This window comes from Epinephelus fuscoguttatus, linkage group LG7 (assembly GCF_011397635.1).
Source record: "Epinephelus fuscoguttatus linkage group LG7, E.fuscoguttatus.final_Chr_v1".
NCBI lineage: Eukaryota > Metazoa > Chordata > Actinopteri > Perciformes > Serranidae > Epinephelus > Epinephelus fuscoguttatus.
In genome coordinates, this window is record NC_064758.1 from 26,106,749 (window position 1) to 26,122,723 (window position 15,975).

General features: G+C 41.1%; 1 protein-coding gene across 2 annotated transcripts in view; it reads left to right on the forward strand.

The window, feature by feature from the left end:
• Positions 1-15,975, forward strand: part of cacna2d3a (calcium channel, voltage-dependent, alpha 2/delta subunit 3a) — a 151,736-nt gene that overhangs the window by 60,722 nt on the left and 75,039 nt on the right. For both annotated transcript variants that reach the window (XM_049580558.1, XM_049580559.1), the window contains exons 5-7: positions 9,050-9,212; positions 14,346-14,477; positions 15,488-15,699. In XM_049580558.1, the coding sequence (XP_049436515.1) occupies positions 9,050-9,212; positions 14,346-14,477; positions 15,488-15,699 (507 nt within the window). The remainder of the gene's footprint in view (positions 1-9,049; positions 9,213-14,345; positions 14,478-15,487; positions 15,700-15,975) is intronic.

The following is a 15,975-nucleotide window of genomic DNA, read 5'->3' on the forward strand; positions in this document are numbered from 1 at the left end:
TCTGTGCTATTTGTGTCCCTGGTAACAGGCATCCAAAAACGAGGAGTTGCAACTTGTAGTTCAAGAAACCCCACAAGACCCAATGAAAATCTTGTGCCGATTTGAGCTGAGAGATGAACAGGGAGATCTGCGCGCAAGTAAGATGGAAGAACGTTTACCATAGTTCATTTACACAAACTACCCACATTGTTATGATGCAAATCTGGTTAAAAATTGACAATATCCTTTTGATTAACATAAATTAACATGAGAGATATTGTTTAAAAAACTAACAATTTCAAAGTGCTTCACATCAAAGAAAAGGAGACTATGCAAGGACACACGTACAAATGGAAAGTCTGATAAAAGATAAGTGAAATTTCAAAAACTAAACAATCTAAAGTGATTAAAAAACCTAATGTGATGACACTGTTATGGTTACTTTGTGAATATCAGATGGTTTCATTTAGTTATTGAATGTCTATATCTAAATAAGTACAAAAATGTGTTACTTCTTTGCAGATTCAATTACATGATGTCTCTCAATCCATCATAGTGATCTGTAGATTTATTTTTGGCAATAAAAGTCAGAAAATAGTGACTCTAGAAAAGATCTGTGCTTTGATGTAACTATCTGTGGTTATTCTTATTTTTTTTTTTTTAGCTGTGTTATGTATTTGCTACTTTCTTACCTGCTTGGAACGCTATACATATATCTTATGTATACAGTGTGTTCTACTGTATATTTCCTTAGGTGACTTTGCATGTATCCCTGTATTTTATGCATCGTCACGGCTATGTCTATGGATATCATCATGGATGATGGAGGAAACTGGCATGTGTATTTAATTCTTGGTTTATGGTCATTGGATTCCTGACATTCTTGGGGTTGGAATGAATGACATAGAAAGACAGGAAGTGTTGTTATTATTATTAAATTGTATTTATTATTAATATTGCTTGTATTTATTCTCCCTTTTTCTGCATGTTTTTGGTTTGTGCTTGTCCATGTACAACGTCTTGTAGGGTTGCAATTAATAGTAATGATGGTGATAATAATTACGATGACACTGCTTTACTTAACTAAACAGCTCCGGTACTATGGTCTCTCCTTGTCAGGGATTAGGGGTTCAGTGGAAAGGGAACAGGGGAAATGAAGGGGGCAGAGAAATGTCAGATTTTTTCTTGTATTGTACCACATTTGCAACTGCAGCACTGCCTTTCCTGCCTGTAACATAAACAATAATCAATTGACTATAGTGGCATTTGCTTCAGTTGAGTTCTTTACATTGACCAACTGTCCAAAACCTAAAGATTTCCAATTTATTGTTATTTATGACAAGAAAAGGCAGCAAATCCTCATATTTTGATCTGGAACAGCAAATACCAGGCATTTTTGCTCAAAATAAAATTGATTATTAAAGTAGTTACCAATGTATTTTCTGCCAATCAACTAATTGATTAATTGACTACTTGTTTCCACTGTACAAACAGGGGTGTTTATGTTAGGTAGTTAAAAATTACATAGTCCCAGTTGATACCTGACCTAATGAAAAACTGAATCACTTCTTTCTGGTTTGGCCATTTAGACACAATGAAGCAAAATCTATGAACACGTCATCTTTGAATTCTGCTTTTTTAATACTTCCATGTAATTACTGTGTAAATTAATATGTATTACTTTGTTGTAAAAATTGCAAAAATAAGTACATTTAAAAAGTGTTCACACAGAGGAATGTAGGAAACAAACAGAAAGCGTTTTCTAACATAATCTATGATAAATTACTGTATTGTGCATAACATATCAGTGTCCATGCAGCAGTGACATTTTGATGTTTTAATACTACATATAAAACCATAAAGCGATCCATTCTTCAGGCTTATGTTTTGAAGCAGCGGACTGAAATATGCTCCAGTGTTTACCTCCAGTAACCTGTCCTCATCCTCTCCCTCTCTGTCTGTCCTACACTGAGTGAGTGAGTGGGTGCTGATGGTACATGTGCGATCTCTCAGCGTAATGCACTGCAACGTTAAAGATCAGGTTGTTAACACCATGATCAGGGACTGCATTAGTGGCACTGGGCACTCCTTCACTGAAATGCTGGAATGGCATAATTGACTTACTCAACACATACACCCACTCTTGGACACACGCGCACACACACACACATTTCCACACAAACTATACACACACACACACACGGCATCAATCGATGCTGGGGAGCACACACACACACACGCACACCATGCTGCCCCTGCCTCCATTCACACACCCACACTCACTCCCACACAACTGAAACTCAAAAGCTGATGGGTGCAATTTTAATCAAAATTGAAGCCCACATGCTGTGAATTTAAATAAGTCTATTAGCAGACTCATTAACAGTTGTTTGTTTTACTTTTTTTTTTTTTTACTTGACTTTGTATTCTCGATACTTTAAACAGCTAATGCCTCTGGTGGTGTTTCCTCTTGTCTTTGCCTTTTATTTCACTGTCTTTCAAGACGTTTACTTTGGGTATAGAGCCAGAACATCTGCACAGCTTAAATTGTTCCTCGAGTCATTAGTAACTGTTGTTTTCCGTCTTGGATCTTGAGATAGTTACTGTCATTATAAAACTTGGTTCTGTATTTGTGTGTGCATGCTTGTCTGTCCAATGTACATGAATGAATGTGTTTTTTTTAACATATTTGTTAGATTATCTTTGTTATTCTACTGTCTTCATTTGAACAAAAAAGCAAAAGAGCTACAGTTGATGGAAATTGCTTTTATTTAAGAACTGAGACTTATCTCGTCTCCCTATTCTACGTATCGCGCAGACAGAGAGGAAAGAGAGAGCACGGCCAGCGAGATGGGAGAGACACCCAGATAGAAAGGGTTGACTAGACAGAGACAACCTGGCAATTGCAACAATGGTCTCAGAGATAGAGCTGATAGTAGCCAAACCCTGCCAATGAGAGCTGCATGCATAAGAGAGCACATTCGAGATGAATACAGGGAAGAGACAGAGGGTGGTGAGGAGCTTGATGAGGATTGCATATACAGCCAGGGAACAATGGGTAGAAGGAAACAGGCTGAGCCAGAAAAGGAAAGGGATAAATCAGGCTGGGAGGGAGAGGATGATAGAACAGGTACTAACGAGACAATGGCAGAAAGAGAACAGAGTGAAAATGCAGTGGGGCCTTGTCTCCTGCAGGTGCAGTTAGCTCTGTGTACCTTGTGTTAGTGTGTGCGTGCACCTTGTGTAAACTAAGCACCCATTTTTTTGAGTATCCTTATTTTCACCCACAATGTTATGTTGAGGTCAAATCCAGCATTTGTCATTTGTCCCTCTGCACTGAAAGTTGTTTTGTTTGCAAGCAAGCAAGTCTGACAACATCTGACCAATGACTCATGAAAACATCCTTCTGCAACGCCCTGTAGCTCAGCTTTTGCTCCTGACACTGTTTATGGGGGGTAAAGGCCCAGACACATCAAACTGTCATCAAAGAACTAGTGGTGATGAAGGAAGGCTTTACGTTGCTTATGTCTCAGCCAAAAAATGCACACACCGCGAGAACTACAGCAAAGGCCAATTAGCACATACCCTCTGGGCCTGCAAGAGATTCAACAATATATGATAATAAACTTTATATATATAGCAACTTTCAAAACAGTTATAAAATGCTGTACAATGAAACTTAAACACATTTAAGACACAAGGAGAATAAAGCAAAAAACATGAAGACAACAGCAGATGAAGCGCTCATGTGGGTTGCAGTATCATGGTATCCAGGAAGGTGCTCTTTGGTCAGGAAGTGCAGTACATCTTGAAAAAACAAAATCCAAGGCAACTCTTCTCTGGAGCAAAAGTTAAAAGGCCTTTATTAAATGGCAAGCAAAAAACATGTCATAAAATGTCATCTACTAAAAGATAAAAGACGGAAGGCCAAAAGTAAAATCAAGTTAATAAATGGGAAATAAAATTAATGAGATAGCAATAAAATAGACAGACAGCTCGGATAAACTCAGGATATGCTTTCCGATAGAAGTACGTTTTAGGAGAGACTTAAACGAAGCCAGTGACTCAGACAACCTTATATCCTTGGACAGGTCATTCCAGAGCCTCAGGGCTCTGATTGCAAAAGCTCTGTCCCCCCAATAACTCTCTATACCAGCAGGCAGGTGTAGTCTGTATTGGAAGATCGACAGAATGTATTCAAGATGCTAGTTAGCCAGTTAGCACGTAAACAACGCAACCCCAATGATGAAAGACCAAATCAACAATTACGAACTGTTTCTGCAAAAGAGCCCAAAATAATCCTAATATGACAAAGTTTGTTGCGACCTCACACCTTCTTGACTTTAGTTTGTTTACTTTCCTCACTTCTGTTTCTCTTCACATGCACTGAGCTGAAATGCCAATCAGTGATTTCGCTCACGGATGAGCTCCAACGGGTTCGATACAGATTCAACCTGCTGATTCAGCCTATAAAAAGCTAACAAAGTCTGACCAATGCCAATGGTGCAGTACACACCAAAAAAGTAGGCCCACAAAAGTAGGGCAACAGATGCTCACTGATGGCCCGACATTGACTGAACGTCAGCTCGGTGTTTCAGGGCCCTAGCTTGTACTTAAAAACTCTTGAATGGTTTGAAAAGAATTAATATTTTGGTTCAAACTGAGCCAAAGAAATTACAGAACCGAAGAGTGAATAAAATATTCAAACCAACTGAGCAATCACAAAGGTAAGAAGTACCAAAGGGCACAATTTAAGTTGAAGGTAAGGCACTGGTTCTGCAGAATTTAAATGATTGCCATTCACGTATTTTCTCAAGTGTATTTTGTATGAATTTCTTTGTACCGGAGAACAGCATACTGAGAGAGACCAGGACCGGTTGTGAAGGTGATAATCAGGTGTAATTATGGCTGGCTCTGGACACTGTGTCCCTGTTTGGCGGGGAATAAAGATACAGTTGCCAGAGGTAGAGAGGTCAGGTGCAGAGGAAGCAAGAGATGGGTGAATAGGACACGTAAGCAATTCTCTGCATTGAGAAACTGTGCCAGAGTTTCCCACTGCCTGAAGGTCGTCATTCCTGCAACCTCACCAGATTTGATGTCACAGGACACTCTCTCATGCCAATGGCAACAGTTTTTTGATCACAGTTCAAGGTGCTTGTTTAATCTAACAAGAACATTTCAAAAAATTGCGTAAGATATCAGGCCCAGTGAATTCAACACTGGGATATCATACCCTTTGAAGGTGATAATGACAAACTGGTTAGCAAACCATTGCTTATTTCCATATAGAGCTGATACAGAGCAACATTAGCATTCATCTGGAGTCTTGTTTCCAGCCACCTAGCAAATGTGAGTCTAATATTCACTCTCCTTTGAGTTCTGTTTTTGGTTTCTAGCTCCTGAGGGAAATATTTGTCTCTTCAGATGCTAAATATTCCATTGTCTGTCTGCTGTTTGATGCTGGACAAGTAGCTTACAGTGGGTTTTTTAGAACCCTTTTTCCAAAATAGCTGCAAAAACTACACCTTGAAAACAGTGAGAATGAACCACAACAGTGAGTTTGCAGACCAGAAAACTAAGCAATCAGCTATACTTAAGCTGTATGATGCTATCGTGCTCTGTGATACTGAGGAAAACTGCAGAGTTAGGTGATGATTATCTGCGGGTTCACTATGAATATACATTTTTAACATGCAGGTAGTGATGTGATGCATTGTTTGTATAAAATATTTATTAAAGCTGCTTTAAAGTAACCAGAAATGTACGCAGCCTACATCCTGTGCAGCAGTGTGACCCCTTTTCTCGCCTCTTTGTATCCTATCCTGTCCATTACTTTTGTCCAGTCAAGTCTATTGTTTCCTATTGTCTTTTTATCTTATTGTATCTTATCCTATCCTATCCTATCATATCGTATCATATCGTCCTTGTCTGTCCTGTCCTGTCTTATCCTATCGCCCTGTCCTGTCCTTTTCCTATTATCTATCTTTTGTCCTTTCTTCTCCCCTCTCCTCTTGATCTCATGTCTTCGCCTCCTTTCCCCTTTCACCGACTTCCTCCTGTCTTCATCGCTTTTGTACGGTGTAATTAAAGATAGTTCAGCTCTGGAGATAGCAAAAGCTTTTGTAACTGATGTTTGCTTTTACAGTATGTTGACGTTTTTTCTTTAAATTATATTTTATGGCTTTTTTGTTTGTTACTTTTATGCTTGTTTGATGTATTCAATACTGTTTTTTTTTTTTTTTTAAACCTTTATTTTACCAGGCAGATTGTTGGCAGATTATTGTGAGACACTAACTTTTTTTGAAAGTACTACATAATTAAAAATAAAAATAGAAATAAAAGTAAAAATGCATTTTATTTATAGGCACCTTTCAAAGCACTCAACGACACCTTACAATACACAGTTAAAATGTACCCATAGATCATAAAATCAAACAATTCAATAATATACAATAACAGTTAATAAAATGACTAGACAAAAAGTCTAATAAAGAAATATAAATATTAGGTATAAAATTATCATCAGTGCAAATCTCAATATGTGAGTCACCATTAAATCAGACGGAATATGCCAGCTTCAAAAGATGTGTTTTCAGACAGGATTTAAAAGAGGAAAGGGAGTCAATATTGCAAATGTCATGGGGGAGAGAGTTCCAGAGGCGGGGGGGCAGAACGGTCGAAGGCTCTAGAACCTATGGCAGTCAAGCGGGCAGATGGTGATGTGAGTTGGATTGCAGAAGAGGATCTAAGAGCATTGGAGGGTGTGTAGATATGAATGAGTTCAGAAGGTGAGAAGTCAAATAAATAAATCCCTACTTACGTACCTACGTATTGACGAGAAGTTCCACTGTCAGAGCTAACCTGTCAGGTTTAACATAGACATAGGCACATTTTTAAATCTCTCTCTTACTTCTCCGGCTGTTACTTTTCTTTCCGTCCTTAAAAACACAAGGTTGAAGTGGTCCCCCAAAGCAACACAGCAAAACTGAAATAACAACAAGTCCTTGTCAAAGTCGACTAATTTGGATTCTGTTCACCCTGTTGCCCTGAAAAGATAGGTACCATACTGGTGGTAGAAAATGGCTGGTATCCCAAACATTGCAAAGGTCAATGTAGATCAAATTTTCAGAATTGGTGGGTCAGGACCCAAAAGTGAGTTGCATAATAATGTCTTGCACTGACATAGCTTAATGCTGACTGAAGAAATCTATGTCCTACACTGACTGGCGTTGTATAAAAGGTTGTCATGTGTTGATCGATTGAATCTCACCACACTGTGTACCCTTGGGCCTTTCCAAAGGGAACAGAGTTTTTGTGTTTGTCATCACAAATAAAATGTTTTCTTTTGAATATATATATAAAAGTTTTGGGTCCACACAGGGGTAGAAAGAGGCAGGGTGAAGAGAAGGAGAAGGAGAAGGAGGGGAAATATAGGCAGAAGTATGCAACACTGTGCTCCCTCACCTTGAAATGGCAGTGTTCCCCTTGATAAAAGGCTAATAAGCCTAATCAGGTCTGATTAATTACACCGATAGGCACTGCGTTTGCCAGCCTATTTGATGGCTTTATCTGTGTTTTGCACCGGGCTGAGGGGATGATGGTGTTCCTCAGGAGGAGCTGGAAAGATTTAGCCCAAATGAAGGTTACTGGTGCTAGAAAAGGGAAGGCAGAGGGGTGGTGGGGTGAGGAACGAATCCTGGAAGTGAGTGGTAGAACAATATAACATGTTGTTTTAGTATTTGGTGATGCATTAATATGGTATGGTGACTTTATAAACATGTGCTCTGTGCTGTTTTCTCTGAACCGAATCACCATTCTCTTGGTCCTGCAGTCCTGTCACTCTCCGACAAATCAAGTCCAGAGAGTGTCTGTCCCCTTCTGAATGATAACACGTGTACTGACTGAGGCTTTGTATTGGACTCTTGAGAATGGCAATTCATTCTCCTCAGAGGCTCTTTTCAAATCCTATTCTCTTGGTCATTACAAGAGAAATCAATGTGGCCTTAAGCCATGTAATCACCACCGTTCACCTGCACAAGGGATTGAACTGCTGCTGCTGCTTTTGCTGTTGACAGTAAGAACAGTGAAATACATTTTCATTTTAGGGGGAGATAGAGGTTGTTCTCTTGACATCTTGTTATCCTAACCGCCTACATAACTGAAATTGTGTTGAAGTTCACAATCACGTGTTCATTGTCCATTTAAAGCAAATTTCAGTGTGGTGAAATGAGACCTGGTTCAGATTCCAGATGTCCTCGAAGTGAAATTAGTTTTACATGAGACAGGAGTACGTCCAAATAAGCTGGACATGTGCACAAACAGTTTTGTAGGCCAGGTTAGTCTTTAAGTCAGCTATGTCTTTTCAAAGATGAATACACAAAGATAACTGACTCCCTAAAAAGTCACAAGTTCTCTGGTCTTATCTTGAATTTACATAATTTAACATTTAGTTTTACCCCCCCTGTTTGCATATGGGCAGTTCATTTACATGTAAACATTTAAAAATATGTATGCCTTTGGGTCTTTATTCTAAAATGTCACATTTTCTTTTAAATGGCTTGAGGATTTTTATCTCTTTGTTGTCTTTTGTTCTGCATCAGCTATAGCCTATTGCAGGCTTCGCCCCTGTGTGGTACCTCAGACTTCAGAGCCTTTGGGACGCAGGGAGCCATGTGCTCTATATTTATCTTGCTCTATGATTTATTAATAGTCTCCCCAGTATGCGCAGTACTAAAAATACCGTGGAGGCAGAGCAACACATGCAGCATCTGGCTAGGAAGGGAGTGTGCGAGCGGTGGCGAGATTCGTCAACTCAGCAGCTTTCCGCTGTAACATCATGCACGTCTGGGATGATCCAGGGTTTCAGGTTACCTGAGTACACAAACTACCCTCTGACTCAGCACATGAGTGACCCAGTCATTCCATACAGTGACAACACGACTCAGCAAGTCGAGCATATGGAAACTAAGAGACATGATTCTTAATGAAAGAGTTCGCAAACTCCAGTTTTTAGGTGTGTTTGAGTGTGTGTGAAATTTCATCACTGTCTCTGTTTTCTTCTTATCTCCAGTATGAATACTTCAATGCGGTGTTGATTAATGAGGTGGATGAAGAGGGGAACAGTGTAGAGCTGGGAGGAGAATTCATCCTGCAACCCAATGACCACTTTAACAACCTATCAGTCAACCTCAGCCTCAGCGTGGTCCAGGTGCCCACCAACATGTACAACAAAGGTATGGCCACCACCTCCAATTTATAACTATGATGTTAAAAGTACAGTTGTGCAGAAAGGTTTAACGCCATCGCCATAAAGGTGCAATACATCTTAGTCTCCCAGGATCTTATTTCCTAGCTGAATTGTTCAATAATTCAGATAATTGGAGCCCTGTCCATCAGTAGAACAGTTGGTATGCTAGCACGTGAATGAACGTCTGTGTCCAGAGGAGGATTTGAGTTCATTAACTGTAACTCTTTGGATCATCCCTACCACACACTGACTTAATTAGCAGTTAAATAATCAGAAATTCTGCTAATTTACCATCCACTCAAGTCCAACCGATGGAGTCATGGCCTTGCACAATGCTCGGCGGACAGAGTGAATGTCATGTCGGCTTAACCCAGCTACCAGAGGCAAAGAAATTATATGGAAAAAGAGAGAGAGAGAGCACAAGAGGGAGGAAGCAAATGAGAGAGAAAGTAGGTTAAGTCAGACTGATGGAAGGTCTGAGCAACAGATTAATTACAGCTAGGTGGGGAAAAAAAGAAAAGCGCAAGTGAGAGTGACGGGAGGAGAGTGAATGAAATGGAAAGGAATTGAATGAAAGGGCTGAGAGAGTGAGGCTGGCAGGCCGATACAGGGAGAGGAAGAGTAATTTTGATTTGATTCACAGGCAAATGAGTAGAATTGCGCGCACATGCTCACAGAGAGCTTTAAGAGTTTTAGATCTGCGGGCTTTGTTCGCTGGTACTGATAACGTGGATGTGTTGGCTGGGACTGCAGGGAGCTCGTTGGTGGGCATGGTATCACCGTTCTGCAAAGGGAGGCTGAGAGGCTTGGCTCGATGGAAGGAAACAGTTTGCGAACGATTATGTAAACGTTTTCGAAACAGTTTTGAGTGCGTCTTCTTTGGAATGAATTTGCAAAAGTTTTAAGTCTTTTTCATTTACTTTGCTGTTTGCTCAAGCACTGACGTGTTTAAATATTTTCATGTGTATCACCTGCTTTCAGTCAAGAAGTTAGCAGGTGTTCAGACAGAAAATAGCAAAGTGACTCTTAATAATATAAGACAAGATTTAACATGCCGAATGACGCTGCATTGCATTGCAGCCAAATTTGAGTAAGGTTCTCTTTGAAATGAAGGAAGACGCTGCGTTTTTTACACAGTGCTATTCTTTGTCAAGCCGTGCTTCTGTAAACTTCCCCACGCATAGCAGCAAGTCACTGTTGCCTGAGCCTGTTTTTTTAAGCTGCTGAAGAACTGGCTGTAGCCTGTGCACATCATAAATGGTTTGGTGGCAGCAGTGATGAATTAGAGGTTAAGTCCATGATAGCAGAGAGCTGCATGCCCCTGGAGATTAATCGCAGGAGGGACAACACCACATCAAACATCCATCTTCCAAACTCACATCGCAGCTAAAACACAAGCCATGCCATCATACGTTATGAGGCTACATGACAGGAACGTGTACCATTCATTCATTCATCCTCTTGAGGGTCGCGGGGGGGCTGGAGCCTATCCCAGCTACATCGGGCGAGAGGCAGGGTACACCCTGGACAGGTCGCCAGACTATCGCAGGGCTGACACATAGAGACAAACAACCGTTCACGCTCACATTCACACCTAACGTGTACCATGTAAGCAAAAAAGCCATGCGCACATTTGCAGCAGGTCGATACACTCTAACGTCCATGCACTTGCCTTTGTGCTCTCTGTGTTCACATTCACATGAGCACATGCACTCACATACACACCCATCGCTTCCCATTTCTTTCCTGTTTCTCTTCATGCTTCCTCGCTCCCCTTGTTAATACCCTCCTCCCTAATCATCATAAGTAACCTATTAAAGTGAAGTTGATTTCAGCTCAGATTGTTCTGACTGGTGCAGTGGGTAACCTACACGGTTCTACTTTTCAATCTTGAGCACGTGCGCACGTGTGATTATATAAAATCATGGGAGCTCCTTTGATCAGATTGAATTAAGGAGTGCATTAGTTGAGATGAATTTAAATGACAGCTTAGGGGGAAAGTAGAGCCCATACTCTGTCCCTCATCATGACAAGTTCAGATTGTAATAGACACTCAAACTGCACCAGAAGTGACTGTATTGTTGTGTAAATGGAGCCTGGATCAAATCCAGCCTCCTCTCCGCTCCATAGAGGTGGATGGGTGTTTACTATCAAGAGGGGGCTTTAGTGTGCTAGCTTCCAGAGGACTAATTCAATCATGGCTTATTGGCATGACTGTTGACAGGAGAACAATGTTGCCAGCACGGGAGATGATGGGGAATCTGTTATCTGCTTTTCTCTCTCTCCGTCCATTAGGTACTTGTCTGTCTGACTGTCTTGCAGTAATTTACTGCCTCCCTTCCTGGCTTTCTTTTTTATCTATCCAAAGGCTTTTGTGTATTACTGTCTGATTGTGTCTGTCTGTCTGCTCGCCATTTTCTGCTTCCATCTTCCATGCCCTGCTTCTGCACCAAACAAAATTGGAGTAGTAAGCAGCTGTAATAAGCTCGGCTGTCCGGTCGCAAATCAGTTACTTTGTTGACTCTCACAGCCTGTAAATTGAAAGGAAGCTTCAATTATTGGATGTGCCCCACCATATATCACAATAAATTTGGACAGGATTATAAGCAAAAGCTGTTGCACATATTATATAGATATGTCCGCTTGAGTTGGAAGATGGCAGCTGCTGAGATTTGTGGAGCTAGTTAGCTTTAGCAGGAGTTATCTGTGTTTTTTTTTTACTCCATCATGATTGGATTCAGCTGCTGCCTCATCAAGTTGTGTGGAATAACGAAATGAATTACCAAGATAACAGTTCATCAAAATGGATATTTTTTTCTTTTGCAGACAACGGCTAAGGAAAAATCAATAAGGAAATTCAGTTTTAGTCAAGTCTACCCATCTCATGGCTCTCACTTGATGCAGCTCTTTTGCTTCAGCTGTCTAGTTGGCCATGCTATCTGTGGCAGAGTGCTTTAAGTGCAGTGGTGGGTGTAGCAGGTATTACTAAGCTACAGTGCAGTTTGTGCAGCCTGAGCAGCAGAGACAAAGCCATTGTTTAATAGAAAACATACATATCTATGGCAGAATATTTATATATGGTAAAACGGATGTCACAATGTGAGATTCAGGTCTGAAAGGTCAGGTAAAGCAAAAATAAATATATGTAATGAGTTTGTCACACCACGGAAAAATGTGTCTCTAACCACACAGAAGAATTTAAATGATTAAATAAGCAGTATTTTCTGCTCTGAAACGCTGTGGATGTGTCAGCTGAAGGAGCTGAGCTGAAGAACGAGCGTCCACATAGCGACAGACTCGTTCAGCAGCTAACCAAGTCACACAAAGCTCACCCACTTCCTGAGCCAAAGAGCAAAGGAGCCACTGCGTAGCAACAGACTCTCATTCTGCAGCTTACAGCAACTAACATTAGCACAAAGCACACACCCACAGCAGTGAACAATGACTGCCGGGCTGGGTAGCCAATACTGGCTGAAAGGTATGTTTGAGACTGCTGTTTTGCTTGTGTTTATAGACCCTTTAAGGCCGACGTCACAATGACGTCCATATGTTAGCTGGAGGCAAAACATGACTCATCACCACACGGCTGTAGGCTACATAGGAGACTTAAAATGTTGCCTTGTCGTGTCATTGGGAGCCAGAATAGAAGGAATCATGGCTCAAAACTTACATTTTATCGCATACCAGTTGCCACTGCCCATCAAAATGAAGACAACTGTGGTTATAGCCTATAAGACGAAGGGACTAGACAGAGCAACCATCAAAAATTCTCAAACTTCATATCAGGTTAGGGAAAAAGTATTTACCGTTATAGGGATGAATAACGTTATGTGTATTAAGGCTTATCATGTCCATCCAATCAGAAATTTGGGAGGTATTAAGAGGAATATTTGATTTCTCTGTAGCGCTATTCTCTATGTTTTTCGCACATTAGCTAACGTTAGCCTTGATAGCAAAACAAACTGGAGGAAACCGTTCAAGTGTCGTCCTCCTTTGTAAGATTGGCTGAGGAATAAGCCACAAAGCCAGCCATCCCACCTTCAGCAATCCTGTCAAATCATCCACTGAGTGAGAGCATACGGGTCGGCCAGTCTGGTTCCGTTGGTCAGTGTTTACTTATTCAACTAACACTCGCGGTCCCGGAGAGTGAGTGACCTGACATGGTGCATTTGTAAATTCAGTCTTATACTCTACACTAAAATGAGAGCCCCGTTGGTCAACGAAATGGAGCATTATATTTCTGTATGAATTAACAAGCGGTTAAGTTAATCACACATTCACTCCACTCAGCGCTCTGCTGCTTTAAGAGTGTGGTGCTCTGAATAACCGAACGGTACATTCCGACAGCGCTCTGAATTTACGAAAGGTCCAGTTTGTGGCTTGGAATGAGTATTTCTGAATGTACCACTTGCATCATCTTCCTCCATTGTCTAAAACAAGCCAAAAGAACTTGCTAGCTAGCACTAGCTAATGTCTGTTTGCCTCCAGCTAAGCCCCGCCCACCTAAAACGTCATACTGTTTACTAACAGTAAAAGGGTCTATGTGATTGCGGCGTTTAACACAGATGTTTATTAATGTAGTTAGAAGTCCAAAAGCGCTAAGAGAGCTTGGATTTAGAGTTAGCTTTTATATAGCAGGGGAAGGGTTGCGTTAGGGATGGCTCGAATGCGTCATCAAGCCATGATTTCAGACACCCTCCCAAAAAATCCTGGACACAACAACACTAAAAAAACATTTAATGATCTAACTCCACAGCTGGATCCTACACAGATCCCAGTGTTTTCACATTTTAAACTACATTTTGCCTTTGTAGGGCAGAATAGCCTACTGCATCTCCTATTCCTATTCTCTTTTATGTCTCTGATTCTTTTTCTCCTCTCTCATCTTTTCACTCTGTTTTACTGCAAACACTTTTCCTGTATCCCTGTGTAATGAATAGGTCCTGATAGTAATCTGTGGAGGTGCAGTGTCTGATACGATATGAGTGGTTGAACAGGCACTAGAGAACACCTGTTCTGAACCTCCTGGACTGTAAAACAATTTTAACCTTTTTCTTCAAATGGTGCTGTTTCTTTCCTCTCCATGTCTCCCCCTCTGTTTTTTTCCGTTAATCCTCAGACTCGGCAATCGTCAACGGAGTGTACTGGTCTGAGGCCTTGAATAAAGTGTTTGTGGATAACTTTGAGAGAGACCCATCACTCATATGGCAGTACTTTGGCAGTGCCAAAGGCTTCTTCAGGCAGTACCCAGGTAGGTGTGTGTTTGTTTGTGCATGTGTGTGTGTGTGTGTGTGTGTTTGTAATTAAGTCGCTGTCTCCCTAAAGCAGAACGAGGGGTATGTGGGAATCTCGGTGATTGACAGCTGGAGACTGGAGGCTAGTGGGATGAGAGACAGGAAGATGAGAGTGTGGGGTAAAGGGAGGCAGGTTAGAGAGTTTGTAGAGAAAGAGAGTGGGTGCAGAAGATGGATGAATGTATGAATAAGAACAGGAGGAGCATAATAACAAAAAGCAGCTTATTGAATAGAATGAGTGAGTATTATAATCTACGTGGAACATAATATGGGAAAATCAGTAGAATTGCTTCGTCTTTCTTTTATTTTCATCTTTTGACCTCTTGAACCTGCATATGCGTGTGTTTTAATTATGCTTTTTAATATCACACGCCTCAGTTTCTGGTGTCCTGACCTGGAGGGCCCCAAAGTCACTGCTGCATAAAGACTCTAAATCCATTCTATTCCTTAAAGTTCATGCAAAATTAGAAGGAAATTGTCCCTGTGAGAACTGTGTGCTCTGTGGGTTATTTAGTGTAATTTGGACATGGGAAGAGTTCTACAGAGGGTTGTTGCTGTTGAATTTTTCAGCGTAATTTTTCAACTCTCTGAGCGCTACATTCGACTTCATTGTTCCGAGGTGTCAACAGGAATCTCAAACCTCTATCTGCTTGGCCAAATACCACTAGAAGTAAATGAGAAAATATGTTTTGGGTTTTTTTGTGACTCAGGTGAAGTGAATCTCTATGAATAGCACACTTAAGGTGTAGAGGTAGTTTTAGAAAAACAGATGATGAATGTTTTAGAAAAATTCCGTGTGCTTTGGTAGAAAGCCTTTAGGGCTCAAAGAACAGCTTCCCAGACCACCCTTTTCTCTCTTTCAGCCGAGGTAACAGTTTGTTTTCCTCTGGTACAAATTATACAACTCTAGCATTATTGCAGTTTGTCTTTCTCTTTGGATTTGTGATGCTGACTCTGTCTCTTCAAGGGATCAAGTGGAAGCCAGATGAACACGGGGTCATAGCTTTTGACTGCCGCAACCGGAAGTGGTACATCCAGGCAGCCACCTCTCCAAAGGATGTGGTCATCCTGGTGGACGTCAGCGGCAGCATGAAGGGCCTCAGGCTGACCATCGCCAGGCAGACTGTCTCCTCCATACTGGACACTCTTGGAGACGACGACTTTTTTAATATAATCGCCGTAAGTCCACGCAGATGTGCTCACAGCTGTGAGGGGGGCCACATAAACTGCTTAACCTCCATGTTTTTTATAGCTATACACACACACACAAACACACAGGCCCACAACCTCTACTCCTCAGATCAGAGGAAATGCTGGAACAAATCAGCTTTCTCTCCTGTCACGCTCACAACCAATTAGCAGTCAGCTGAATGAAGATTTGAATTGCAAAGGAGACAGTTGTGATTGGATCCCGCCTCAGGCACCGAAACCATTGTTATCGCATCTCAGTCTGAT